Source organism: Mustela putorius, unplaced genomic scaffold (genome assembly GCF_011764305.1).
Source record: "Mustela putorius furo isolate JIRA1106 unplaced genomic scaffold, ASM1176430v1.1 tig00001012_pilon_pilon_pilon, whole genome shotgun sequence".
NCBI lineage: Eukaryota > Metazoa > Chordata > Mammalia > Carnivora > Mustelidae > Mustela > Mustela putorius.
In genome coordinates, this window is record NW_025421531.1 from 2,850,243 (window position 1) to 2,874,880 (window position 24,638).

Here is a 24,638-nt window from a genome sequence, read left to right on the forward strand (position 1 = left end):
TTTTAAACACTGCACCGTGGTGTGCCTGGGTGGCTCAGTGGGTTAAAGCCTCTGCCTTTGGCTCAGGTCATGATCCCAGGGTCCTGGGACTGAGCCCCAAGTTGGGCTCTCTGCTCAGCAGGGAACCTGCTTCCTCCTCTCTCTCTGCCTGCCTCTCAGCCTACTTGTAATCTCTGCCTGTCAAATAAATAAATAAAATCTTTAAATAAATAAATAAATAAATAAATATACACTGCACCGTATTCTGTCTCCTTTCAATTGTGGTTCTTTTGACTTTGCACAGCAGTAAGTTAGCAATCTGCTTGTTGTCCCCCTTCTTTTCTTTTTAGAAAACTGAAAGCAGGGGTGAGGTAGGAGGGATTTCAGGCATGCCTGGGTTTCAAATGTAAAGAAGCAGTTAGTCCTATGGCTGCCATGGTGGTTATAGGGCCAGAGGGCGCTCCACAACTGAAAAGTCTCAGAAGTCCTTGGCTAGCCACACTCTGACTTTAGAGAAAGAATATGAGGTCCTCTACAGAGGTGTAAATGGCCCTGCTGTATTTATTTACAAGAATGGAGTGCATATACTGTGGAGTCCCCGTGACTCTAGAGAAATAGGAGCGCTCACCCCTCCTTGCTTTAGTTGCACGGAGAAGTAGGGAGGGTCAGCGAATACTTAAGTATTCAAATCAAGACTCTAGCAAGGTTCTTCTCCTGAAAATATTCTCTTGGCAGCTGCTTTCATTAAAATTCATTTTGTCTTAATAACTGCCCTCTTTGAACGTGCTTTATAGCAGTCATTCTAGGTCTTTAGCACGAGCAAAATCAGCCAGGAACCTTGTTAAGATTAGGATCTCAAGTGTCATTGCTAAGAACTCTGATTCTGACATTTTAAACTGGAGTTTGGTCTACTTTTAACAAACCCATCAGCATATTCTGAAGTAAGAAGACCACAGACCATACTTTGGAAAATACCACTTTATCTTCTTGGTTCCTATACAGAAAAGAATAATTTAGCCTCATGTTTGAATAATTACAATGAAAAAGCAGGCTTTGCTTGAAGTTAAAGAAGGTATCGATAGCTGGGCAGAAAAAGAAAGCAAAACAAAGAATAAGCTAAATAAGGTAAAATAAAGTAGAAAAAATGTTTTGAATTTAGAATCATGATTTACTAGCTTCTTTGTTCTATGCATAGAAATGAGCCAGAAACATGCATTTAATCGAGAAGTAAAATACGAGTATGTACTGTATACCTAGGGAGAGTTAATGTGATATTCCTCTTTCCTTATGGGGTGAGCAAAGTGGATCCAGTGTTAGAACATGGTGATCATATCTCCCAATCTTTCCCTAGTTGCAGAGGTATCAATAATTAAAGGTGGATGTATAATACATTCCATATTCTCTTACTGAAAGTCAGAGAACGTAAAATCCTAAGATGTTGAGTGGGTGTCAATAGTTCCTGACTGAAAACATGACATCTTTGCTGAAGGCAAAGCAGTTTGGGGTCATAGATCTCTCCACTATGTTGGTTTCAATTAATAATTTACAATAAAATGTCAATTTCCTTCTGATTTTTCTAATTTCAGAGGTAAAATGTATCATCCCAGAGTTTATGAATGGAATCCGGAAGGAGCTGGAAATGAGAAAAGTGTATCACTATGGAGATAAGATAACTTTTGAGTGTGAGAATGGGTATACTCTGAAAGGCAGTCCCCAGAGCCAATGCCAGGCAGACAACACATGGAACCCTCCTCTGGCCATATGCACATCTAGTAAATGGAGCTGCAAGAAATGTAGGTCCTTCCTTAGTCATGGTTACTATTCATTCAATCTGCAATACTGTCACTGAATGTGATATGATGTTTATAACATCTGCTAAGAGCTAAGGAGTAAGACAGGAGCTCCTAATTCTTCCCAGAAAGCCCTTGCAATGAAAGTAAGGCAAGCCTCGCTCTTCTCACACTGCTCAACCTATCCACCTCTCCTCAGGAACCCCTCTGAACCTTTTTTGTCTATATTACTCTATTGTTGATTGCATGGTACAGTAATGATTTGTTTATAGCCCAGGGACCTTAAACATCAGGAGCACATCAGTAGTAGTTCAGGCCTTCAAGAATATTCTAACATGAGTGAGAGAGCACTTTCCAAGGTGCAGAGACAAGATGGTTGGTGTCCCTCACTGGTATGCAGGATTTTAAGCTGGTACAGCTGGAGAGAGCAGATTTAGAAATCATATATCTTAAATTGCACACATGAGTGGAATCAAATGGTATTTGTCTTTCTTTGATTGACTTATTTCATTTAGCATAATACCTAAAGTTCCATCCACGTCATTGCAAAGGACAAGGTTTCATTCTTTTGACAGCTGAGTGATAATCCATTGTGTGTGTGTGTGTGTGTGTGTGTGTATACTGCATCTTCTTTATTCATTGAAGAACAAAACAGATGAACAGAGGGGAAGAGAAAGAAAAATAAAATAAGTTAAAAATGGAAAGGGAGGCCAGGAAGAGACTCTTAACTATAGGGAACAAATTGAGGGTTGCTGGAGGGGAGGCAGGTGGGGGGATGGGGTACCTGGGTGATGGGCATTAAGGAAGGCACCTGGGGTAATGATCACTGGGCGTTGTATAGAACTGATGAATCCCGAAACTCTACCCCTGAAGCTAAGAACACACTATATGCTAACTAAATTTAATTCAAATTTTTAAAAATTAGTTAATTAAAAAAAATCATGTATCATTGAGCTCAGTAGAAGAGTACCCCTCTGCTAACAACTAGAGAGTGATATAAGATAGAAAACCCTAAATCCTAAACTTGTGCACGTGAAGATGCTATTGAGCAAAATTAACAGTGTACAATCATCGTTAATCAAAATTAATGTGAAGCTACCCTCCACACCTCTTATAACTTTGTTATAATACATGATTGAATACTAAGATTGTTCAAGATCTATTTTTTATAGTTAATCCCTTAAATATGTTCACTAAGCTGACTCACATAATATTTCCAAGTTATAAATTTGACACTCCCTTAGTGTCAAATTATATTTACTTCTTTGGCAAAAATCTCACTATTGAACCAACTGGATGTCTTTAGAGAATTCTGAATGTGTCTGAGAGAGAGAGAAAATTCACATAATTGGAAGAGTAACCGTACCAGATAGTAAAAGAAAATAGAAAGCCACAATATCTGAATTACTTTATGCCAGCACAAAAAATAAACTTACTTTCATAAGTAAATGGAACAAAGCCGAGATTAATAAAATAAAGGTATCTTGCAGATAAAACATAATAACAGACATCAAACCAGGGAAAGGAAAAGACGACCAAATGCTATAAGGTAGCACTGAAGAAATTTTTTTTTTTTAAAGATTTTATTTATTTATTTGACAGACAGAGATCACGAGTAGGCTGAAAGGCAGGCAGAGAGAGGGGGAACCAGGATCCTCACTGAGCAGAGAGCCCGAGCAGAGAAGTCCTTCCCAGGACCCTGAGATCATGACCTGAGCCGAAGGCAGAGGCCTTAACCCACTGAGCCACCCGGGTGCCCCGACCCTTTCTTTTTATCTTATAATAAATACCAGATGGAATAAAGAGAAGTTTAAAAAGTGAACGTAGAAAAGCTAAGGTGAAATATAAGAATATTTATGAAACACCTAAAGGAAGGGCAACGTTTTGAGCTTTCTGATAGCATAGAGAAAATCATAAAATGTCAACAAACTTGTCTTCAAAGTTACATACTTGGAAAAGTTTATTTGAAGACATTAGCCAGATGAGATCTCTGTGCAGATATAATGAAGGGTTAATAGTGTTCTCACGCACACACAAGTGGTGGTTGTGATGATGGTACAAGCTGACATATATTGAATACTTCGTTCCACTGTTGAAGTATTAGCTAGAGAGAAAGATGCTATAAATACATAAAAACTTAGATCACAGGAATATGTTCTGGAAAGGAATGTACAGAACATTTCAGGATATTATAAAAAAAAAAAAAAAAACAAATCAGTAGTTCTCAGCCAAAGCAATTTTGCTCTCCAAAGAACACCAGCAAAGAATAAATTAAAAAAAAAAAAAAAAAAAAAGACAAGGAATCACTTGATGCTTCCTCAGTGAATACTGATTATAGCCAGAATTGTTGGCTTATTACATGCTGAGACTTCATTTCACAGATGTTCTAGGAAGAGAAGTCCACTAAATGAGTTACGAGCCAAATCCTTTTTCTTTTAATTAACATACAGTGTATTTTTTGTTTCGGGGGTACAGGTCTGTGATTCGTTAGTCTTTCACAGTTCATGCCGTTCACCATAGCACATGCCCTCCCCAGTGTCCATCACCCAGCCACTCAGCCCCTTCCACCCCAGCAATTCCCAGTTTGTTTCCTGAGATTAAGAGTATTTCATGGGAGCGCCTGGGTGGCTCAGTGGGTTACGCCTCTGCCTTCGGCTCAGGTCATGATCCCTGGGTCCTGGGATCGAGCCCCGCATTGGGCTCTCTGCTCAGCGGGGAGCCTGCTTCCTCCTCTCTCTCTCTGCCTGCCTCTCTGCCTACTGTGATCTCTCTCTATCTGTCAAATAAATAAATAAATAAAAATTTTTTAAAAAGACTCTTTTATGTTTTTTCTCCATCTCTGGTTTTATCTTGTTTCATTTTTCCCTCCCTTTGCCCATGACCCCCCAACCTGCCTCTCAAACTCCTCATATCAGTGAGATCATATGATAATCGTCTTTCTCTGATTGACTTATTTCGCTCAGCATAATACCCTCTATTTCCATCCATGTCATTACAAATGGAAAGATTTCATTTTTCTGCATAATATTCCATTGTGTGTGTATATATATAGACCACATTTTCTTTATCCATTCATCAGTTGATGGACATCTAGTTGTAAGCCAAATTCTTAACAGTATAGGAGAAAAATTACAGGGACTCTTATTTTTACTTCACATATTTCTGTATTATTTGGATACTATTACATTTGCGATGAAGAAAAAGATACACATGTTAGGAGCGGTAAACAAGAACTAATATCCATCCATCTATTGGTGCTTCCTTTATGACAAAGGCTTCTCTGAGTCCTTTTTTTCCTCTGAGTCCATTTGTTTTTTTAATTCTGTGAGCTCTTGAGCAAGTTAATGATTATAATTAAGCATATATAGAGATATATAAAAGCTCCATGAGGGCAGGGATTTTTGTCTATTTCACTTGTGTCCCCAGTACCCAGAATTAAAAAGCTCATATGTTCTCAATAAATATTTAGGGAATAAATGCTCTTATGAGTTAGATGTACTGTGATCTCTAATACACAGGTAGGATAAATGAGATACAGAAAAATCAATGAACGTGGAAAATATATGGCTATTTGGTAGTAAAACTGATTTTTAACCGAGCCAATCTGACTCCAAGGACTTGCAGTATCTTCTTCTTCATTTTCTTTTAAAGATTTTATTTATTTGAGAGTGGTGGGGAAGCATGAGCAGTGGGAGGGGCAAAGGGAGAAGCGGACTGCCCAATGAGCAGGGAGCCCTATACCAGGTTCAATCCTGGGACCCTGGGGGATCAAGATTTGAAATAAAGGAAGATGCTAAACTGACAGAACCACCCAGATTTGCACCCTTGTCTGTCATTCTACTGATTCTTTTTAGAGCCGACAGGTTTGAAAGAGACAGAAGCCCTAGAACAGTAAGATTGATTTGAGGCTCTCTAGTCCCTGAAGACCTACTAGAGGCATCCTGAAATCATAAGCTTCCAGAAACAGCTTTCTGGAGGTGAATGTAGAAAAAAATCAGTTAGGCAGACATAGTCAGCCTAGGAAGCTAGAAAAATGTACACCACAATTTTAGGACAATTTTACCTAGTAAAGGATTTTTCAGGGTAGTACAATCCTGTGTGATATTTTTCATTTATGCTGTTTTATAAACTCTCTTCTGTAATTGTTTTATGATAAAATTTTAAGTTAAAAAGAAAAAAAAACACACTTTGCTCAGTGTACAAGATAAAATGAAGTTATATGAAGGAAACCAATGGCTTTTTATACTAGAAAAAGATTAGACTGTATGCTAAAAAAATCAGGATGAATCGTCAGTGACTGATCTCCTGTTGGTCATGCTGTGGGCCAAACTGACACTGTCCTGCTTTTGTCTTCCCCTTAGGCACAAGTGCTCTCATAGTCGGTAAGTTTTGGGAAGGGCTGGATGAGGAGCTCTAGCACCCTGAACAGTAAGTATGTTCTTACACGAGTGAAACCTAAAAGGAGAGATCTGTGTCTCCTACATTACAGTTTCAGTTAGAAGGAAAGTAAGTCAAAATTCAGGCCACAGTGTGGCAAGACTGGTATCCTCACAGGCATACAGAGTGAGTGTCCTTGAGGGAAGGTTCTATACTGGCTTTAAAGCGTTACAACTGAATAATTATCTTTAGTGTTGGTAGCTGGAAAGCCCTACTTCCTCTTTGGTTTATAACCCAGGAGGTTTCCTCAGGATGGTATCATGCCCACTCCCACAAACTGGAAGCCACAAAGACCAACTTCCTTAGCCCATTTAAGAGGAGTGGTTTGGTGGCAGACTCTGTGGCAGAGGACAGCTCCTCCCTGGGCCTTACACAAGGTGGGAGCACAGGGCCTTTGAGCACCGGGGCCAGGAGCTCCAGGGCTGTTGTTACCGAGCTGTTGAATGGCTGCTGTGGACTAAAGGTTACAGACTGCCCTGCTCACACTTTATCAGTGACTCTGACCCTAAGACTAACGCGCTAGATTAAACCAGGAGTTGAGGAAAACTCCTAAAGATAAGCCTGTGTGAGGTGTTTTTTTTTTTTTTTTTTTTAAGATTTTATTTATTTATACGACAGACAGAGATCACAAGTAGGCAGAGGCAGGCGGGGGCGAGGGGTGGTAGGGAGCAGGCTCCCTGCTGAGCAGAGAGCCTGATGTTGGGCTTGATCCCAGGACCCTGAGACCATGACCCAAGCTGAAGGAAGAGGCTTAACCCTCTGAGCCACCCAGGCGCCCCATTGTGAGATGTTTCTTAAGAGTAGAATTTATACTTGAATTTAAAGAACTCACTGGCAACTTTGAGGGGACTAGATGTTTAGAGTTTAAAATGTATGGGTTATATATTCTGTGCATTCAATGACCCTGTTTTACTGCCTAGGTATTATCTTTGGCGTGATCTTCTTTCTTTCATCTGTCATTGGCTCTTATTGGATAATTGTAAAACGCAATAAAAGGTAAGCATAGCCATATTGTCCTAGAAAATGTCTACAACTGTACCTGCCTCCTCTTGAAAGCCAAAGAAATGAAAGTAAACCTCAAAAAAAAAAAAACCCACTACATAAACAGATGTAATAATTTGTAATTATAAAGAAGACCCTTGATGTATATTATAGAGAAGTATTCACACTAAAAGAAATATATAGGATAATAACATTTTTTCAAGTGATACTTAAAATTATATAAGCATCTCAGAGACCTGTGCCAGGTACTGAAAGAAAAAAACAATACATATTTTCTGTTATCTCATAACCACCATCATTCAATTGGATAGCTACTCATTCAGCATACACTAAGGTTGTATTTTCTCTCACTCCATGTTCTACTACTTATCATCCAAGACCTCTTCTAGGTCATTCCTCAGATAACCACTTAGTCATTGTGCCTTGGAAGCTGCTCTGGAACACTTGTTGGTACAACCCTCTGCTCTTCCTCATGCAAGGATCTCAAGTTGCCCTTCCTCGCCCTCTGAAAACTTTGGCTCCTGATTCACTCTTGCTCTTTGTCTCAAGGGATGCCCTCCTTGTAATTTCTAAGAAAGGATAAAGAGTAACTGAGCAATGAAGTACTGGCAAGTGGCCAAGTGACTTAACTATGCTTCCACCCTGAAATCCCTAATACCAACATATACTCGAAACCTAAAGGTACCAGGATTGCATCAAGTCTCATTTAATTTCTGTCAGGGAGGTGCTTACTTAGCCCTTGAAGAGGCAGAGCAGCACACCACATGAGATCCCAAAACTTGTGAGCAGTGAGAGCTGTGTTCATTCCCACCTACTGGCTATGAAACCCCCAGGGAGACACTTCCCTTCTCTGAACTTCATTTTCCTTGTCTGTAAAATAGGGACAGTAGTTCCAAGCTCACTTAACAGAGTGCCTCGCTTAGGATGAAGGTCAGAAAATGTGAGCTATCATTCTTCACACGTGATCGTTACTGGCATCTCAAAGCATTAAATCCTTAGAAATACTGTCTGTCTTCCTATGCTTCATGACAAGGACTGCTGCTCTCCAAAGTGTGGATGTTAATTGGACAGAACACAGAACTTCTACCTTCACTAAAGCAGAAGAGGAAGCTTTGAGTCAGACCCACTGTGCAGGGCCCCTGACCTTGAGAGGCTTCAATGTCACAATCAGGTGGTAAAGGGTTACTTGCCAGTCAGAGCTGCTTTGGAAGGAAGTGTTGCTTTAGGCAGGGACACTTCTCTGTAAGAATTCAGGCTCTTCTGACACAATGTACAGGGTGGTTTTCATAGCTTTTTCTCCTTCAAGTTTTGACTTAGTCTTGAAAGGTGGAATCTGGTTATGTTTTCCTTTTACGTATCTCACAAAGATTTCAGAAACTTAGGCAAAGTCTGCCCTAAATTTCAAAGTGAAGGCCACTGACAAATTTCTTCCAAGCCTGAAATGTATATAATTAAGCTATTTTCCTATTTTTCCTCTTCTGCCCATTAGCAAGAATACAGATGGGAAACCTAAAGAGATGATCCATTTACATCTTCAAGAAGACAACAGTGTAAAGCCTCAGACTCTGCAAACCAATCAGGAAGACAGCAGCAGGTACCTCATGTAAATCCTGAACTCATGTCTTGGAAAGCTCAAGTACTGAAAAATGAGAATAGGATCTGCATAGGTTGCTGGTCTAGCTGGATCTCTGGGGCCGGGGGTCATAAGGTACTACAGGAAGTAGAAATGCCTTGTTGCTGTTGTGTTGGATTCTGGCTGTTTCCAGCAGTTGGGTGAGGACTGCCATCTGTCCTGTGCACGGGCACTGTTTTCACAGAGCATTCCTGTATTTTTGTGCAGGGGTGCCATGAACCTTTGAGAGGGAAGCTTTTGTTTTTCTTGTGGAACCCAAGCATTTGCCACGTGGATGTGCCTCCGGGTCCCCCACTCCCCTTAAGTGCACAGGGTCACCTAGGATCCTGTGGAGACTTTGTATTTCCGGCTTCCCAGCTCTGACTCAATTCTCTGCCTCACCTGTCCTCCTAGGACTGCTCTCTCCCTTCTGTGCCCCTCCCCCACCCCCAGGCGCTTGTCACCACACCTCATGCCTACAATTTTTTCTGGAACATTCTTTTATATCAAGGTACACGTAAAATTGTGTACATTGACTGCTGATCAACTTTAAATTAAATGGTAGGAAGTCCTTAAATGAGTTTGTCTCCAATCTCCTTTTGAAGATTGGGATTTGGACCATAATGTTCTCCAGGAGCAGGGCTGATCATCTGTGGCAACATACGGTAGACAAGGAATGACTCAAAATCTGCACCCTGTGCCCAAGCCAGGTGCAAGGGCCAAGAGGGTGATACCAGTAAAGAGGCAGATTCAAAGACACAGCTGCACACTAAAGGACATGAGAATGTTCAAAGATGACACAGGTAACAAATGATGTTGGGCAATCATGTGAGGTGGAGAGAGAAACATTGAGGGATCAGGTGGCAGTAATAATAGGGGGTGTCAGGTGAGTGGCTGGGCCTCCGCAGGGATCTGTCCCCTGGTGGGAGGAAGTGTTTGGACATCTTGGACTATATGGTATCTTCTGCAAATCGTGACTGCAGTAGGGGGAGGACATGCTCTCGGAGGCAGAGCCTCGTCCAAACTACCAGCTCCTGTTTACTCTCCCTGCCATGGCCTGGCTCAGAAAAGAGAGTCAGAAATATTCTGTGTGTTATGAGGGACCTCTATGTTTCTGGAACAAGGCTCTTTCTGTTTAGTCACTCAATTATGAGAACACGTTTCCTTTGGCAAAAAAAAAAGGCAATGAGGAAAGATCAACTTCTTCATTAATCTCTCTCTTATCTACTCAGTGTCTCAACTTTGGCTGTATTTTCTTGGGCCCTACACAGCAACCATGAAGGAGGGCAGAAACACATCTTCTGAACTTGTCATTATGTGTAACGCTAGTATTACCATTTTAAGCAGCAAATTCTTGGGTTGGTCCCTTGTCACCCATGCTGTCACCGGAATAAAAATATCCTGCTATTTCAGTGCCCTTCCTTGACAAAGTACCACAGAGCTGAGGAACACCTTGAGTCACAATGTTGTTGGAAAGGAGCCTATTCAACAGAGTAAGATGTGAGACTCATACAGTGACAGACGTGACCTCGCAGAGACCAGACCATGTGCCCAAGAAGATGCTGACATGCTCCCAGGAGCCCGTAAAAGCTCCCTCCTCTTAGCGTGGATTACTGTCAGTCCTCCTGCTCTCCCCTGCTGAATGCACACCTCAGCTAGTAAGGGGAAAAGACTGCACTCAGGGTTTATAAATAGTCTCAGTTACAGAAAGGAAGATGGCGTCACTTTGGATTTCTGTTTACAAGTTTGTGATTTCCCTTTCTCATTTTCAAATGTTCATAGTATGGAATGGGCTCATTAACGAGAAGATCAAAATCCAGGAGGAAGATATGATAAACAAACAAGTCATGTGTAATTATACTATTCAGTGATAACCACTGTTAATATTTTGAGTTTCTGCTAACGTTTCTTCATACATGTTCATTTCTTTATACACAGATCTTTCTTAATAGCCACTTTTTCTTCTGTAGAGCAAAATCTATTAGAACAGAAAAATATAGTGGATCCGTTTTTGCTATCACTAGGAAAAAAGTATCCTCTTTGTATTATATGTGCTGCTGAAGTGAGCATAGTTTTGTTTATATGAATAAAATCTTTTATAAAAGGGCATTACATGAATCCAGGGAAGAGGTTTTCAAGAGAAACTTCTTAAACAATGAGATCTGGGTATTTCCTAAGCTCTATTTCAAAAGCAATTTGTACTGTGTGTCTAAAACATACTAACTTAAATAAAAGGATAATTCTATTATAAAGCATGTGACTTACTTTTTGTATAGATTCAGAATAACCCAATAAACTAGGAAACGCTGAATTTAAAAATTGCAACATTAATGTACAGGTCTCTAAATAAGTGGTCCTGGAATCCGTAACTGGTCCACACACTTACAGATCGGCCATGCTAAGGATCTAGAAGATACCAGAATCTTTCTGGGTAGTTAACAATAGACTTGCATATGATGACTGCTAACTACTGTGTAATTCTGGGTTGCTTTTCAAGTGTATTGTGCCACACTTACCTTGATAAATATAGAGAGGGAACTGGATATCAACTTGAAGTTTTCTTTAAAATCATAGAAGAAAGGGGAAAAAACAGCATTAACAAAGTCAACTGACAAACTAGGAGGAAAAAATTACAACGTATATCATAGACAAGAGTAACTGGCATATTTAGAGAGTAAAAAAGTCAAACACCCAACCTCCTCGCCTCTCCTCCCTGTAAATGGCCAAAGGATATCCAGCTGGGCCTCCAACAAAAGAAAGGCAAGTAACCAATGAATATATGAAAAGATCCTCAATGGTTTTGCTTAGTTGAAACTTGGGGAAACGTTGGGAAATATATTAGGTCTTGAGTTTCTGAAGAAGCACACTTTAAACAAGGGCTAGAAATTACCTGATGGGAATTGGCCTTTCTTAGAATGAACATTCCCTGTCACAAGAGAAAAAGGTAAATTCCTTTATCCCCCCAGATTGCAGTAGGTCAGTGAGCATTGTGACGAACCGGCATCTGATGCCTGGGCCATTGAATTTCAAGGAATTCATGAGATTTTTTGCCTGTGACATCAGTGATCCATGGGAAATACTGATTATACTAATTATGGGTAAAATACCAACCTGTCTAACTTCATTTGTATTGCTGAGTAATTCTGTTAACCTCTGGCCTTACATTTATCATCTGAGAAGCTGGTCTCCAAGATTATTCTTAGTGCTAACAATCTAATTTTGTTTCTCATTTCCTTTTTGTGTACATGTCATTGTGAGCTGTAAGTTAAAGTCTATGACATTTAAATTTCATCACTATAATGGGATAGGAATAAAAGATTTTTTTTCCTTCTTAATCTATGTCTGGAATATGGTTTGTAATATATTTACTTTTTAAAGCCTTCAAAATCCAAGAGGAAACAAAATGAAAATGCTTTCCTTCTGAGAAGTGCCACCCTCTCTGCACCTAACGGTTTCAGACTCCCTCCCTGCGTGGGGTGTGGCTTATCACTGGAATGTTCTTGCCAGTAACAGCTAAATATGAAGGTCAACGGGCAGGTGCTCACCAGGTGCAAACGGAGGTGGCACAGCTCCCAGGGCCAACATCAAAAAGATGGCTTATCTTAGCTCTACACTTCACTGTGTTGCTTGTGAATTTGCAATTTCCCTAAAAGCATTAGTTAAAAAGGCTCTCCTTTCCCCATTGAATGATCTTGGCACCTTTGCCAAAGATCATTTGACCATTTAGAGGAGAGCTTATTACTGGATTCCCTGTTCTCTCCACTGACCTATAGGTCTGTCTTTATTCGAGTACTACATTGCTTTTAGCACTGTTGTTTTATGATAAGTTTCGAAACCAGGAACTTTAAGAACTCCTACTGCATTCTTGTTCAAGATTGTCTTGGCTATCCTTGTTCTCTTGAGATTCCGTATGAATTTTGCAATAGCTGTTTTTATTTCTGTAAAAAAAAAATGCATTGGGATTTTCATAGAGATCACCTAAGTCTAGTTTTTGATGGATAATTATTCTGTTCTTACTCCAATACAGATCTTAGTATTTAGAGTCATTTCTAATTTTATTAGTTTGAATATTATCCCTCCGTGGGAGGTAATGTTAAAGACACTACCGGGCAGCAAAGAGCAGCATTTCTGAGACAGGATAGCATAAAGAGAAAAAATAAAAACCTTAATTTACAAGTAACAGAAGTTTTTTTTCAACCTACTTGACCTGTTTGGCACTGGAACACAAGGCCCAACAAATGCAGAATACCCAAGGACGCCGGAAATACTCGTTGAGATCAACCACATTCAAGCCCATAAAACAAGGCTCAAGAAAAAAATTTTTTAAAGATTTTATTTATTGAGAGAGAATGAGTGAGAGAGAGCATGAGAGAGGAGAAGGTCAGAGGGAGAAGCCGACTCCCCAAGGAGCTGGGAGCCCAATGCCGGATGAGATCCTGCAAGTCCGGGGTCATGACCTGAGCCCAAGGCAGTGGCTCATCCAACGGAGCGCCCCTCTCCAGAAATTGGTCAACAACAGTTGAGGGGCACCTAGGCGGCACCCTCAGTGAAGTGCCCAACTCTGGGTTCTGGCTCAGGTGGTGATCTCAGGCTGTTGAGATTGAGCCCTGAGGCAAGCTCTGGGCTCAGGGCAGAGTCCACTAGGTCTCTCTCTTGGTCCTGCCCTTCCCCCCTCCCCCACGCACGTGTGCTCTTTCCCTAAAACAAACAAGGAAAACCCTTCACAGCAATGAACAAGGGTTGAGAGTGGGAGGGGTGGGGAGAGAAGCCACGGCCCTGGGGCGAGCGGGAGGAGCCCGAGATGCTGCCCGCCCTCCAAGGGCCAAGTTGGCTCAGCGGCTGCTGCTGCTGCTGCTGCCGCCGCCCGCCGCCGCCGCCGCGGGAGCAGCTAATCGCCAGAGCCCGACCTGCGCCAGCCGGGCCGCTGGGACCCAGAGCGCTGCGCTAACAGCCAGTAGCGCCTCCAGCGCCCGCGGAGCACGCTCAGTTGGCTGCCGCGGGGCTGCAGGCGGGTCCAGGGAGGCGGCGAGGGCGGCGCCCAGGCGCCCTTGGGGGTGGGGTGGGGGGGGGGCAGGCAGGATGCATCCAGACCCCTGGCGACTGACTGAGCTGCTGCAGGGATTCGCGCGGTGGAGGTGCAGAGGCACCAGCCTGCGGACCTGCTGGAGTTCTGCTGCCGCACTTCAAGCGCCTGCAGCAGGAGAACCAGGGCAAAGGCGCCACAGACTTTGGCCATGAGGGCGCACCTGGGGGGACGCGGGCACCGGGGTCTGGGGCAGCACCCCCAGGGAGGGGGTCAACTTCTCGGAGGAGTCCAAGCACACTGACTCTGAAAATGGGGGGGGGGGGGATGCTGTGCACGCCAGGGCGTTGGAGGCACTAGTAATAAACCTATCCACAGGGGCGCCTGGGTGGCTCAGTGGGTTAAAGCCTCTACCTTTGGCTTGGGTCCTGATCCCAGGGTCCTGGGATCAAGCTGCTCATCTGGCCCCCTGCACTGTGGGGAGTCTCTTTCTCCCACTCCCTCTGCCCCTACCCTCTTCTCTTGCACTCCAGATCTTTCTCAAATACTAAGTAATATCTTTAAATAAAGAGACTTTGGGGATAGCTCTGACTCCCCCAACTCAGAGCTCTTGAGAAAAGTGTGAAGACACAGGCAGGGCAGGGCTCATGCAAACAGCTTCCCTGTGGGTACGGGGTGGTGCTAGTATCAAGGAGGGGACACTGGAGGCTCCCCGCCTGAGGCAGGGGACAAGGGGTCACATGATGGCACCGTTTCTCAACCTGAGGTGTGAAGGGACACCTGAGGCCTGTGTTCATGCCCTATTTCCCTGGAAATAGTTAAAGAAGCAGGATTCAAAGGACTTCTATTCCTTCTATGTGTTCTCCAATTCCACTGTTCAGTAATGTAATGGTAGCTGGTTTGGTCCCGTGTTACCAGCTCCTGTTTCAGGGAGCCTGGGTGGCCAGGCCCACTAGCATCTGCCTTGACCTCCTGTCATGATCTCAGGGTCCTGGGATGGAGCCCAGTTTGGGCTCTCTGCTCACCAGGAAGTCTGCATCTCTCCCTCTTCCCCGCCCCTCCTCTCTTACACAGAGGCTCTCTCTCCAAATAGATAGATAGATAAATAAATAAACCCTTCAAAAAAAATAAATAAAAGCTCACGTTTTGGCAAGCTTTCATGTTGGAATACACTAGAGAGAAATGACACGTTTTCATTACCATAGCATACTCCCTTTTATTTTAAGCACCTTCAGGTTTGGCTCAGGTATTAGAAAGGAGAAGATTCCCATAAGGAAGGGGGAGCTCCATGAACTGTGCATTTTGGTTGTGTTGGTCTCATGATGAGTCTTCCTGTGTGGCGGGGGAGGGAGGCAGGGGCAGGGTGACCGTTCCCACCCTGTGTCATCAGGGCCACTGCTGCTCACGGGGCTCAGGGGTGGGACTGAGCCTGTTCATCCCGAAGCCTAGAGTCTCCCCTTTCCTGCACATCACATCACTGTCCAGGGGACCAGTCCCTTGAAGTCTGCCCTACCAAATGCCTAGGTGAAGTCTCTCCTGGGGGACATTTGTAGACACTCTCAGCTACAGAAAACACAGTGAGCTCAGACCAGCAAGGGCCCTGGTGCCCTGTGGCTCTGTGCCCTGGGGATGTCAGGGCCAAGGTCCCCTTCTAGAATCTGTGGGGCTTCCTGGGTCCCAGACACCCAAGTGAGGGGGCCTCCTCCATCCGTCTCTGTGCCTCACCCATCACTGCAGCACCTGTGTGTGCTTCCCAGGTTCTGGTTGGACAGCTGGAAAGGGGGGCCCTGCAGTTTTTAAAATGGACGTGGGTCTTTAGAATCATTGAGACCTATTTTTCTTCGGTATTTAAACCCTATTTCCTCTCTGAATTATTTTGGTCACATCAGTGACTACTTTCAAGGGCCTTCTGCTTTGTTTCAGTCATGACATGCCTTTGCTTTTTGATATTGATGTTTGAGTCATTTGACTTTCTTGCTGTTCATTTTCACTTTATTGTTGGAATTCTCTATTTTCAGAGGGATCTGCTTTTAGCTCTGGGAATGTAGGTTTAGTTAGTCAGTGACCAATCTTTATTTCTGATTCTTTAGGTCCCTAGATACATGTCCAGAGAGCCATTTTTGCCTTGGCCTACAGTTCTATCAGCAAATGTTCCTATTTATAGTCCCAGACAGCAGGCTCACAGGGAGCCTGGGTGAGTGTCACAGACTCCCTAAGCTTGTCCTTAAATAATAAATAAAGAATAAAATAAAATAAATGCTAAATAATAATGATGATAATAATAAATAAAATAATAAAATAAATTAATTTTAAAATAAAATTAATAAAGGACAAGTAATAAAATAAAAATTAATAATTAATAATTAATGCAATTAATAAGAAATAAATAAATTGATAATTCAAGGCAGAATTTTTGGGACCCCTGACTGTCTATGTGTGTTAAGCATCTGCCTTTCCTCAGGTCATGATGCCGGGGTCCTGGAATGGAGGCCCGCATTGGTTCCCTGCTCAAAGGGGAGTCCGCTTCCCCCCTGCTACAACCCCTCCCCCTGTGCTCTCCATCTCTCTCTGACAAATATGTAAATAAAATCTTTAAAAAATTTTAAGGCAGAATTTTAGAAATAGCCTCTAAAAAGACAAGCTGCCCGGGTGGCTCATTCGGTGGAGTGTGTGATGCTTGGTCTCAGGGTTGTGAGTTTGAGTCCGCCCACCCCACCCCCCACGGTGTAGAGATGAATTCAGGTATGAGAAATAACCTCTAAAAACAAAGAATTTTGTCATTTTTTCTACGGATAGATAAAAATCTATATCCACATATAAAAATATGTGAGCCCGGTTATGTTGGGACTCCCGTTACTGAACAATTGGAAAGCATGTTCAACTCCATGATCAGAGACTATCCAAGAACACAGCTGGCTCCTGGCCTGGGGGGAACCGTTTTTAGCTGCTAACTGCCAGGGAAAGAAAGTCTCTTCCCAGGCCAAGTTTTCAGCCTCCTGAGCCCCCGGAAGCATGTCTGTGGCCTCAGGAGCTCTCATTGCTTGAAGTCTCTGTGTGCCACTGGTGTGGGTTGGGTCATGAGCAGATGAAAGCTCTGGTACTAGGCCAGCCCTGGACACAGGGAACGGTAGATGCCACCCATTTGTGCAAGCAGGTACAGGGTCCCACCAAACTGCTATGCACATGAGGAAGAGACTGACTAGGACATAGTGGGGGTGACCTGCCCACTGGGGACCTGACGAGCAGCCAGGAGGAAGAGCAGGATCTAGATGGCCTCACTGTATCCCTCGGTCACTGCTCCTCCCCTCTTTCCTATCTGCCCTGTTTCTCTGTGTGTGCGTGTGCATGTGCTTGTGTGTGTGTGTGTGTGTGTGTTGTCAGTCCCCTCTGTTCCTCTCCCCTCCCACCTCCTTCTGCAGAGCTGTCCCTTCTCTGCTTCTCTGTCTGCTTGCTGCCCCATCTTTCCCAACTACCTGCCACCGTGTCCACGGCAGTCAGCGTCATCTCTCAGCCCCCAGGCCACCTTTCTTGCATGTTCAGGCCAGCACCCTTAAAGCCCAAGCTGTACTTCCTGGAAGAGTGGCAAAGGGCCCTGTGGGGGACAGGGGTCCACCCCGCCTATGGGCCACACTGCAAATGTAGCTGTCGGGGTCAGGGCCAGGTTACAGGGATCAGCCCCCTCTCAAGCCCCAGTCCCAGTGTGGGGGCTGCTCAGCACCTTCTCCCCCTTCCCACCTGTGTCCAACAAGCTCTAAGACCTATACGGATGAGGGAAGGTCAGGGCCTGAGCTCTAGCCAGGCCTGCAAACCTCTAGGACCCAGCTCTCAGCATGGACTCGGGGTGGCATCAGCCTGCCAGCTGGGTGGCCTGGGACAGGCGGTGAATCATCTGCGTGTCTCAGCGTCCCCAACTACGGAACAGGGGGGAGAAGACTCCCTCCTTCTTAAAGTGCCTCTGAGGACTGGATAGGGATGGACAGACATGAAGAACTTGGCACGGCAGTTGCCGCAGTCAGTGGTGAGAATTCGGTTCCAAGTGGCAGCAGCAGCGAGAGAGAAAAGCCCAGAGAGCACCAGGAATGCCCACTTGGACTTTCACCCTGTTGCTGGATTAATCAAAATGGGTAAAGAACCCTAAAGGTCTTCAGAGCGTCTCCTAGAGGCCAGAGTCGCACAACATGTGAGCCCACCATCCAAGATGTCACCCAGAACCAAAGGGCCTGACACCCAGAGAAGGAGGCAATGCAGGCACTTGCCCAGGGAAGAGAAAATGCATGTAGCCCTGCCATGCCCGGCTGATGGGTCTGCAGGGGCGCGGCTATGGGACCAACTCTTGTCCCTTAGTGCTTCAGGCCCAGCCAGGGGAGATGGCTGGCACCCACTGCACTCCCGTTCCCCTTCCTCAGTTCAGCCTTCAAGCCCAAAAGATCTGTGAATCCCCCAAGGGTTGGGAACGAGGGAGTTGACCCCCCATGGCGCCTCTGCAGGCCTGATTCTTGCACTGGGCGGTGACCCAACAGAAGCTGTGCGCGTGCACAGGGGTTCCTGCACGCGCGCTCACTCCTCAGGTTCCAGGTTCTAAAGCTGTGTCCTGGCAACAGGCCCCGCATTGTGCTCTAGGCCTTCAGCCCTGACTTGGCAGCTGAAGGAGAGCGCTGCGAGCCTAGTTCGCTATCCTCAGCGTCTGACCTTACCAGACTGCTCTATGGGCACCTCCTTGAGCAGGACATGCCCCTCCCCCCATCCCCGGGCTCTGCGGGGTCCGCACCTGCCAGGAGGGCTGGTCCGCCCCCACCGGGCTCACTGTGGCCGCAGACAACTCTTGGAGGCCAGGGCTCGCCCGGCGGTCCACGCCCCGGGGTCCACTCACAGGCGGTCCTCCAAGTACCCCGCAAGTTGGCATCCACGCTCTGTCCTAGCAGCTTGGAGAAGGTACTCCGGGACCCTGGCGACCCCGCACTTTCTTCTGGGGCTTCTTACCTCCTCCTGTAGGTGGGGCTGCCAGCTGAAGTCAGTGCTGTCAGATGCCGCATCACAGATGTCCTGCCGCTGCCGCTCCGAGTCCATCGTGGATACGGTCACCCCCTGTCTGCTGCAGAAGCGGGTCATCACTGGGCTGCGGCCCTCAGCACCCAGAAATGACCATGGTGACTCCACAGCGGAGCAGGTGTGCAGAAATCCCAGACAGAGCGGCAAAGGGACAGCCCAGATAGAGACTCACAGAAAGGACCCTAAAGGCACTGAGGCCCCACAGGGGGCATTTAGGCGCCTGGGGGTCCACGGAGGCCTCTCTTCCTTTGTGCCCAGGCCTGGGCCTCTGCTGAGAGCCGTCCCCCGGAAAGAGAGCTCAGAAGACCCATACAATAAGAAGTCCCCCAGCTCCCACAGGAGCTGCTGCCCCACTCGAAATGCCATCACCAGCTCTTACAGTTCCACCAGGGGCTGCCACCCGGTCCAGAAGAAAAGGCGTCTGGCCACAAGTCAGGCCTCACAGCCCCCGAGGTCCCCCAAAAAAGTCAGCCAAGAGAGGCCCTTGTGTCCTGCCGGAGTGCCTGCACTTTGCCAAAAGAACCAGCCGGAAAAGGCTGCCGATACCACCACGGGGCAGAAGGCAGCGCAGAGGACCTATTCATCCCCAGCTGACTGTTCCAGGCCCCGAAAACGCAAGTTTCCTCTGCTGCCACACAGGCGAGGGGAGCCTCTGAGGCTGCCATCACCCCCTGAGCCAGGGTTTCGAGTGACTGTTGAGGACCTGGACCGGGGAAAAAAAGCTGCTCTCCAGCGCATCCAAGATGCTCTTCGAGGGGACACAGAGGCCACCTGCAGCTGTGGCCCAGCTAGCCCATCCAGTGCCTTGGCCCTGCCTGCTGCAGTGGCTGCTCCGCTGCCAGCCTCTGACTCCCAGGTCACCTCCAGGGACTGCTCCAGTTCTTCCCAGCCTCACCCCTTGGGGTCTCACCCTGGCTGCAGTGGGAGCAATGTTGCATCTACCCAGGCCCCCTCGATGCTGTCCGGGGACATCACAGCCTCATTCACAGTCCCCCCAGGGCTGCCTGCACTGCCTGGAGGTAGGGGCAACCCGGGATCCACTGGCCATGCCCCACTCGGGGCTGTTGGTGGGCAGTGGCCCGGAGCCAGCACCCTTCAAATCTCTCCCGCGCGTGGACAGCCGGCAGCTCAGGCTCCAGACCCACTCCAGGCCCTGAGCACGGCAGTAGTCCAGCTGTCCTTGGGCAGGAGGTAGGTTATATGGTTCCCTTACCCGCATCTGCCTCCCGGGGGACCCGTGCCAGTGCCCAGCCAGGCTCAGTTACCTCCTCTGCTGGCCTCGCCCCTGGCGCAGCTGCTGCCCCTGGCTTGACAGCGGCCCCCCAGTTGCCCAGCGCTGTGTCCCATGCTGGGCCCAACAGCCAGCACCCCGGCCCCCCAACTGGCACCACAATGCTGGCCCCCATCAGCATGGGGCTTTCGGCAGCACCCACAGTTTTGGGGAGAGGAGATAATGTTGCAGGCCTGTGCTCCAGATTAGGGGCTCTCTGCATCACAGCAGCAACGAGCAGGGCCCCAAATGGCCCGCAGGGCTCCAGGGCAAGCCTGGGCCCGAACACAGGGGGCTGCCCACGCCAGAGCACCTTGTCGGGGACCGCTGGAGCCAGCACGACGAACCAGCCTGTGTCGGGAGCCCCGAGTTTCCCTCCCTTCAGTCACATGCCCAGGAACCTGAGCAGGAAGAGGTCTAGATCAGACGGCTACAGCACTTCCAGCAAGGCCGCCTGCAGGGACGGGAGCATCCTGGCCTTTCCTCCTAGTGGCCCCACGTCCCTGGTCAGCAAGGCCCAGAGCAGCCTTGCCACCAAGACCCCCTCATCCCCTGCCCAACGACTGATTAAGTGCAAAAGAGCTGCATGGTGTAATAAGCCATCTTCCACCACATCACAGCCCACTGCAGCTGCCCCTGGCTTGGCAGTTGCCACCCAGGTACTTGGCACCATGTCCCATGCTGGGCCCAACAGCCAGCACCACGGCCCCCCAACTGGCACCACAATTCCGGCCCCCATCAGCATGGGGCTTTCGGCAGCACCCCCAGTTTTGGGGAGAGGAGATGATGTTGCCGATCTGTGCTCCAGATTTGGGGCACTCTGCATCGCAGCAGCAACAAGCAGGGCCCCAAGTGGCCCCCAGGGCTCCAGGGCAAGCCTGGGCCCGAACACAGGGGGCCGCCCACACCAGAGCACCCTGTTGGGGACCACTGGAGCCAGCACAACGAACCAGCCTGTGTCGGGAGCCCCGAGTGCTCCTCCCTCTAGTCACATCCCCAGGCACAAGACCAAGCAGAGGTCGAGATCAGAGGGCAGCACTTCCAGCAAGGCTGCCCGTGGGGACGGGGGCGTCCTGGCCTCTCCTAGCACCACCGCCTTTGTGGTCAGCACGGCCCACACCAGCCTTGCCACCAAGACCCCCTCATCCCCTGCCCAGAGATTGATTAGGGGCAAAAGAGCTTCACCGGACAACAAGCCATCTTCCTGCACATCCCAGCCCACTACCGCTGCCCCTGGCTTGACAGCGGCCCCCCAAATACCCAGCGCTGTGTCCCATGCTGGGCCCAACAGCCAGCACCCCGGCCCCCCAATGGGCACCACAATGCCGGCCCCCATCAGCATGGGGCTTTCGGCAGCACCCCCAGTTTTGGGGAGAGGAGATGATGTTGCCGATCTGTGCTCCAGATTTGGGGCACTCTGCATCACAACAGCAACGAGCAGGGGCCCAAGTGGCCCGCAGGGCTCCAGGGCAAGCCTGGGCCCGAACACAGGAGGCCGCCCACGCCAGAGCACCCTGTCGAGGACCACGGTAGCCAGCACAACGAACCAGCCTTTGTCGGGAGCCCCGAGTGCTCCTCCCTCTAGTCACATCCCCAGGCACAAGACCAAGCAGAGGTCGAGATCAGAGGGCGGCACTTCCAGCAAGGCTGCCCGTGGGGACGGGGGCGTCCTGGCCTCTCCTAGCACCACCGCCTTTGTGGTCAGCACGGACCACACCAGCCTTGCCACCAAGACCCCCTCATCCCCTGCCCAGAGATTGATTAGGGGCAAAAGAGCTTCACCGGGCAACAAGCCATCTTCCTGCACTTCCCAGCCCACTACCGCTGCCCCTGGCTTGACAGCGGCCCCCCAAATGCCGGGCACTGTGTCCCATGCTGGGCCCAACAGCCAACACCACGGCTCCCCAACTGGCACCACAATGCTGGCCCCCATCAGCATGGGGCTTTCGGCAGCACCCGCAGTTTTGGGGAGAGGAGATGATGTTGCCGATCTGTGCTCCAGATTTGGGGCACTCTGCATCGCAACAGCAATGAGCAGGGGCCCAAGTGGCCCGCAGGGCTCCAGGGCAAGCCTGGGCCTGAACACAGGGGGCCACCCATGCCAGAGCACCCCATCGGGGACCACGGGAGCCAGCACAACAAACGAGCCTGTGTCGGGAGCCCCGAGTGCTCCTCCCTCTAGTCACATCCCCAGGCACCAGACAAAGGAGAGGTCCACATTGGACGGCGGTACTTCCAGCAAGGCTGCCCGTGGGGACGGGGGTGTCCTGGCCTCTCCTCCTAGCACCACCGCCTCTGTGGTCAGCACGGCCCACACCAGCCTTGCCACCAAGACCCCCTCATCCCCTGCCCAGAGATTGATTAGGTGCAAAAGAGCTTCACCGGGCAACAAGCCGTCTTCCTGCACTTCCCAGCCAACTGCCGCTGCCCCTGGCAAGACAGCGGCCCCCCTAATGCCCGGTGCTGTGTCCCATGTTGGGCCCAACAGCCAGCATCCCAGCCCCCCAACTGGCACCACAATGCTGGCCCCCATCAGCATGGGGCTTTCGTCAGCACCCGCAGTTTTGGGGATAGGAGATGATGTTGCCGATCTGTGCTCCAGATTTGGGGCACTCTGCATCGCAGCAGCAAGGAGCAGGGCCACAAGTGGCCAGCAGGGCTCCAGGGCAAGCCTGGGCCCGAACACAGGGGGCCGCCCACACCAGAGCACCCTGTCGGGGACCACCGGAGCCAGCACAAAGAACCAGCCTTTGTTGGGAGCCCCGAGTGCTCCTCCCTCTAGTCACATCCCCAGGCACCAGACCAAGGAGAGGTCCACATCGGACGGCGGCACTTCCAGCAAGGCTGCCCGTGGGGACGGGGGCGTCCTGGCCTCTCCTCCTAGCACCGCCGCCTCTGTGGTCAGCACGGCCCACACCAGCCTTGCCACCAAGACCCCCTCATCCCCTGCCCAGAGATTGATTAGGTGCAAAAGAGCTTCACCGGGCAACAAGCCGTCTTCCTGCACATCCCAGACCACTGCCGCTGCCCCTGCCTTGACAGAGGCCCCACAGCTGTCCGGTGCTGTGTCCCATGCTGGGCCCAACAGCCAGCACCCCGGTCCCCCAACTGACACCACAATGCCGGCCCCCATCAGCATGGGGCTTTCGGCAGCATCCCCAGTTTTGGGGAGAGGAGATGATGTTGCCGATCTGTGCTCCAGATTTGGGGCACTCTGCATCGCAGCAGCAACGAGTAGGGCCCCAAGTGGCCCCCAGGGCTCCAGGGCAAGCCTGGGCCCGAACACAGGGGGCCGCCCACGCCAGAGCACCCTGTCGGGGACCACGGGAGCCAGCACAACAAACCAGCCTGTGTCGGGAGCCCCGAGTGCTCCTCCCTCTAGTCACATCCCCAGGCACAAGACCAAGCAGAGGTCAAGATCAGAGGGCGGCACTTCCTGCAAGTCGGCCTGTGGGGTCGGGGGCGTCCTGGCCTCTCCTCCTAGCACCACCGCCTCTGTGGTCAGCACGGCCCACACCAGCCTTGCCACCAAGAACCCGTCATCCCGTGCCCAGCACCTAAGAGGACGTAAAAGAGCTGTACCGTGCAAGAAACCATCTTCTCCCCCATCACAGCCCACTTCCTAAGGGCCCAAGAGGCAGAGGCTCGGCTGAGCCAATAGCTACCTGGAGAAGTATCTAGTGGTGTACTTCCATGTGACACCGGTGCAAGACTAGTGTGGAACGGGAGACACAAATCAAGCCTGGTACTAGAGCAAGACGGGACTCCCAGCCTGCCATACAACATTGGGAAAACTTCCCAATCCCTGACCTACCATTTTTAAGGAAGGCGGGGGCCTGAGGCCTCGTCTGTGATCCCAGGGGCCATGGGCCTTGGGACAGTACACGGAGATCGTGTCCCTTTGGCCTCCAGTCCCACAGCTCCTGGGACTCCTGCCGCTGCCCACAGATTTCCCCTCCCCTCTCCCCACGTTCCTCTCAGAACCTTTAGGTAGTGTTCATTTCATTAATTAAAGCCTGTTCTAGTTTCTCTGCATAGCTCTCCTGAGTCTCTTCTGTGGGTCATGTGGGCAAAAGTTGGGGGCCGAATGGATGCTGGCATGGGAAGCCAGACGCCACCGTTTCCAGGTTCCCGTGGCCCAGCGGAGCGGGTAGGGCTGGAAGGACAGACCCTTGAAGAGTGAGAGTAGGTTTTCCGTTTCGGGGATGGGCCTGGGAGAACCCTGGCCTGGGGAGGGCAAACTGGGGAGACTCACCCTTGCCTATTGGAAGCGCTGCTCCTCTCCCACTGGGGACCCCATGGAATCTTCTTGCTTCACAGCCCGAGGGCGATGGAAAGACACTCCTGGCCCAGAGTATGGGTCTGGCATCCAAGACTGTGGCTCAGGGCAAAGAAGGACAGCTTTGCCTTGAGGGTATGACAGCTCCCTGAGCGCTGAGTGACATCCCACTTCACACAAGCACCAGGCCTCCCTCC

The 24,638-nt window shown here is 48.8% G+C and overlaps 2 protein-coding genes across 6 annotated transcripts in view; both read left to right on the forward strand.

The window, feature by feature from the left end:
• The window catches only part of CR1 (complement C3b/C4b receptor 1 (Knops blood group)), a 94,637-nt gene extending 83,565 nt beyond the window's left edge, over positions 1–11,072 (forward strand). For 2 of the 5 annotated variants that reach the window (XM_045087017.1, XM_045087020.1), the window contains exons 23-27: positions 1,566–1,772; positions 6,131–6,151; positions 7,127–7,202; positions 8,698–8,802; positions 10,053–11,072. In XM_045087017.1, the coding sequence (XP_044942952.1) occupies positions 1,566–1,772; positions 6,131–6,151; positions 7,127–7,202; positions 8,698–8,802; positions 10,053–10,125 (482 nt within the window). In that variant the 3' untranslated portion in view covers positions 10,126–11,072. The other 3 variants (XM_045087019.1, XM_045087018.1, XM_045087021.1) reach the window with 3 other exon arrangements.
• Positions 11,073–17,825: 6,753 nt separating this feature from the next.
• LOC123393811 (putative POM121-like protein 1) lies at positions 17,826–23,788 on the forward strand. The gene is made up of 5 exons (XM_045086982.1): positions 17,826–17,967; positions 18,569–18,734; positions 18,836–19,010; positions 19,413–20,083; positions 23,545–23,788. Exons 1-5 carry the CDS (start codon positions 17,826–17,828, stop codon positions 23,786–23,788), a joined length of 1,398 nt encoding a protein of 465 aa, XP_044942917.1.
• Positions 23,789–24,638: the final 850 nt, after the last annotated feature.

Bases quoted from the DNA above. Each gene is read 5' to 3' on its own strand.
- LOC123393811 (XM_045086982.1), top strand. From the start codon at position 17,826: ATGAAGAACTTGGCACGGCAGTTGCCGCAGTCAGTGGTGAGAATTCGG. The intron at 19,011-19,412 runs GTGTGCAGAAAT...CTTTGCCAAAAG, and splicing joins GTGACTCCACAGCGGAGCAG to AACCAGCCGGAAAAGGCTGC. The intron at 20,084-23,544 runs GTAGGTTATATG...TCCTCCCTCTAG, and splicing joins CAGCTGTCCTTGGGCAGGAG to TCACATCCCCAGGCACAAGA.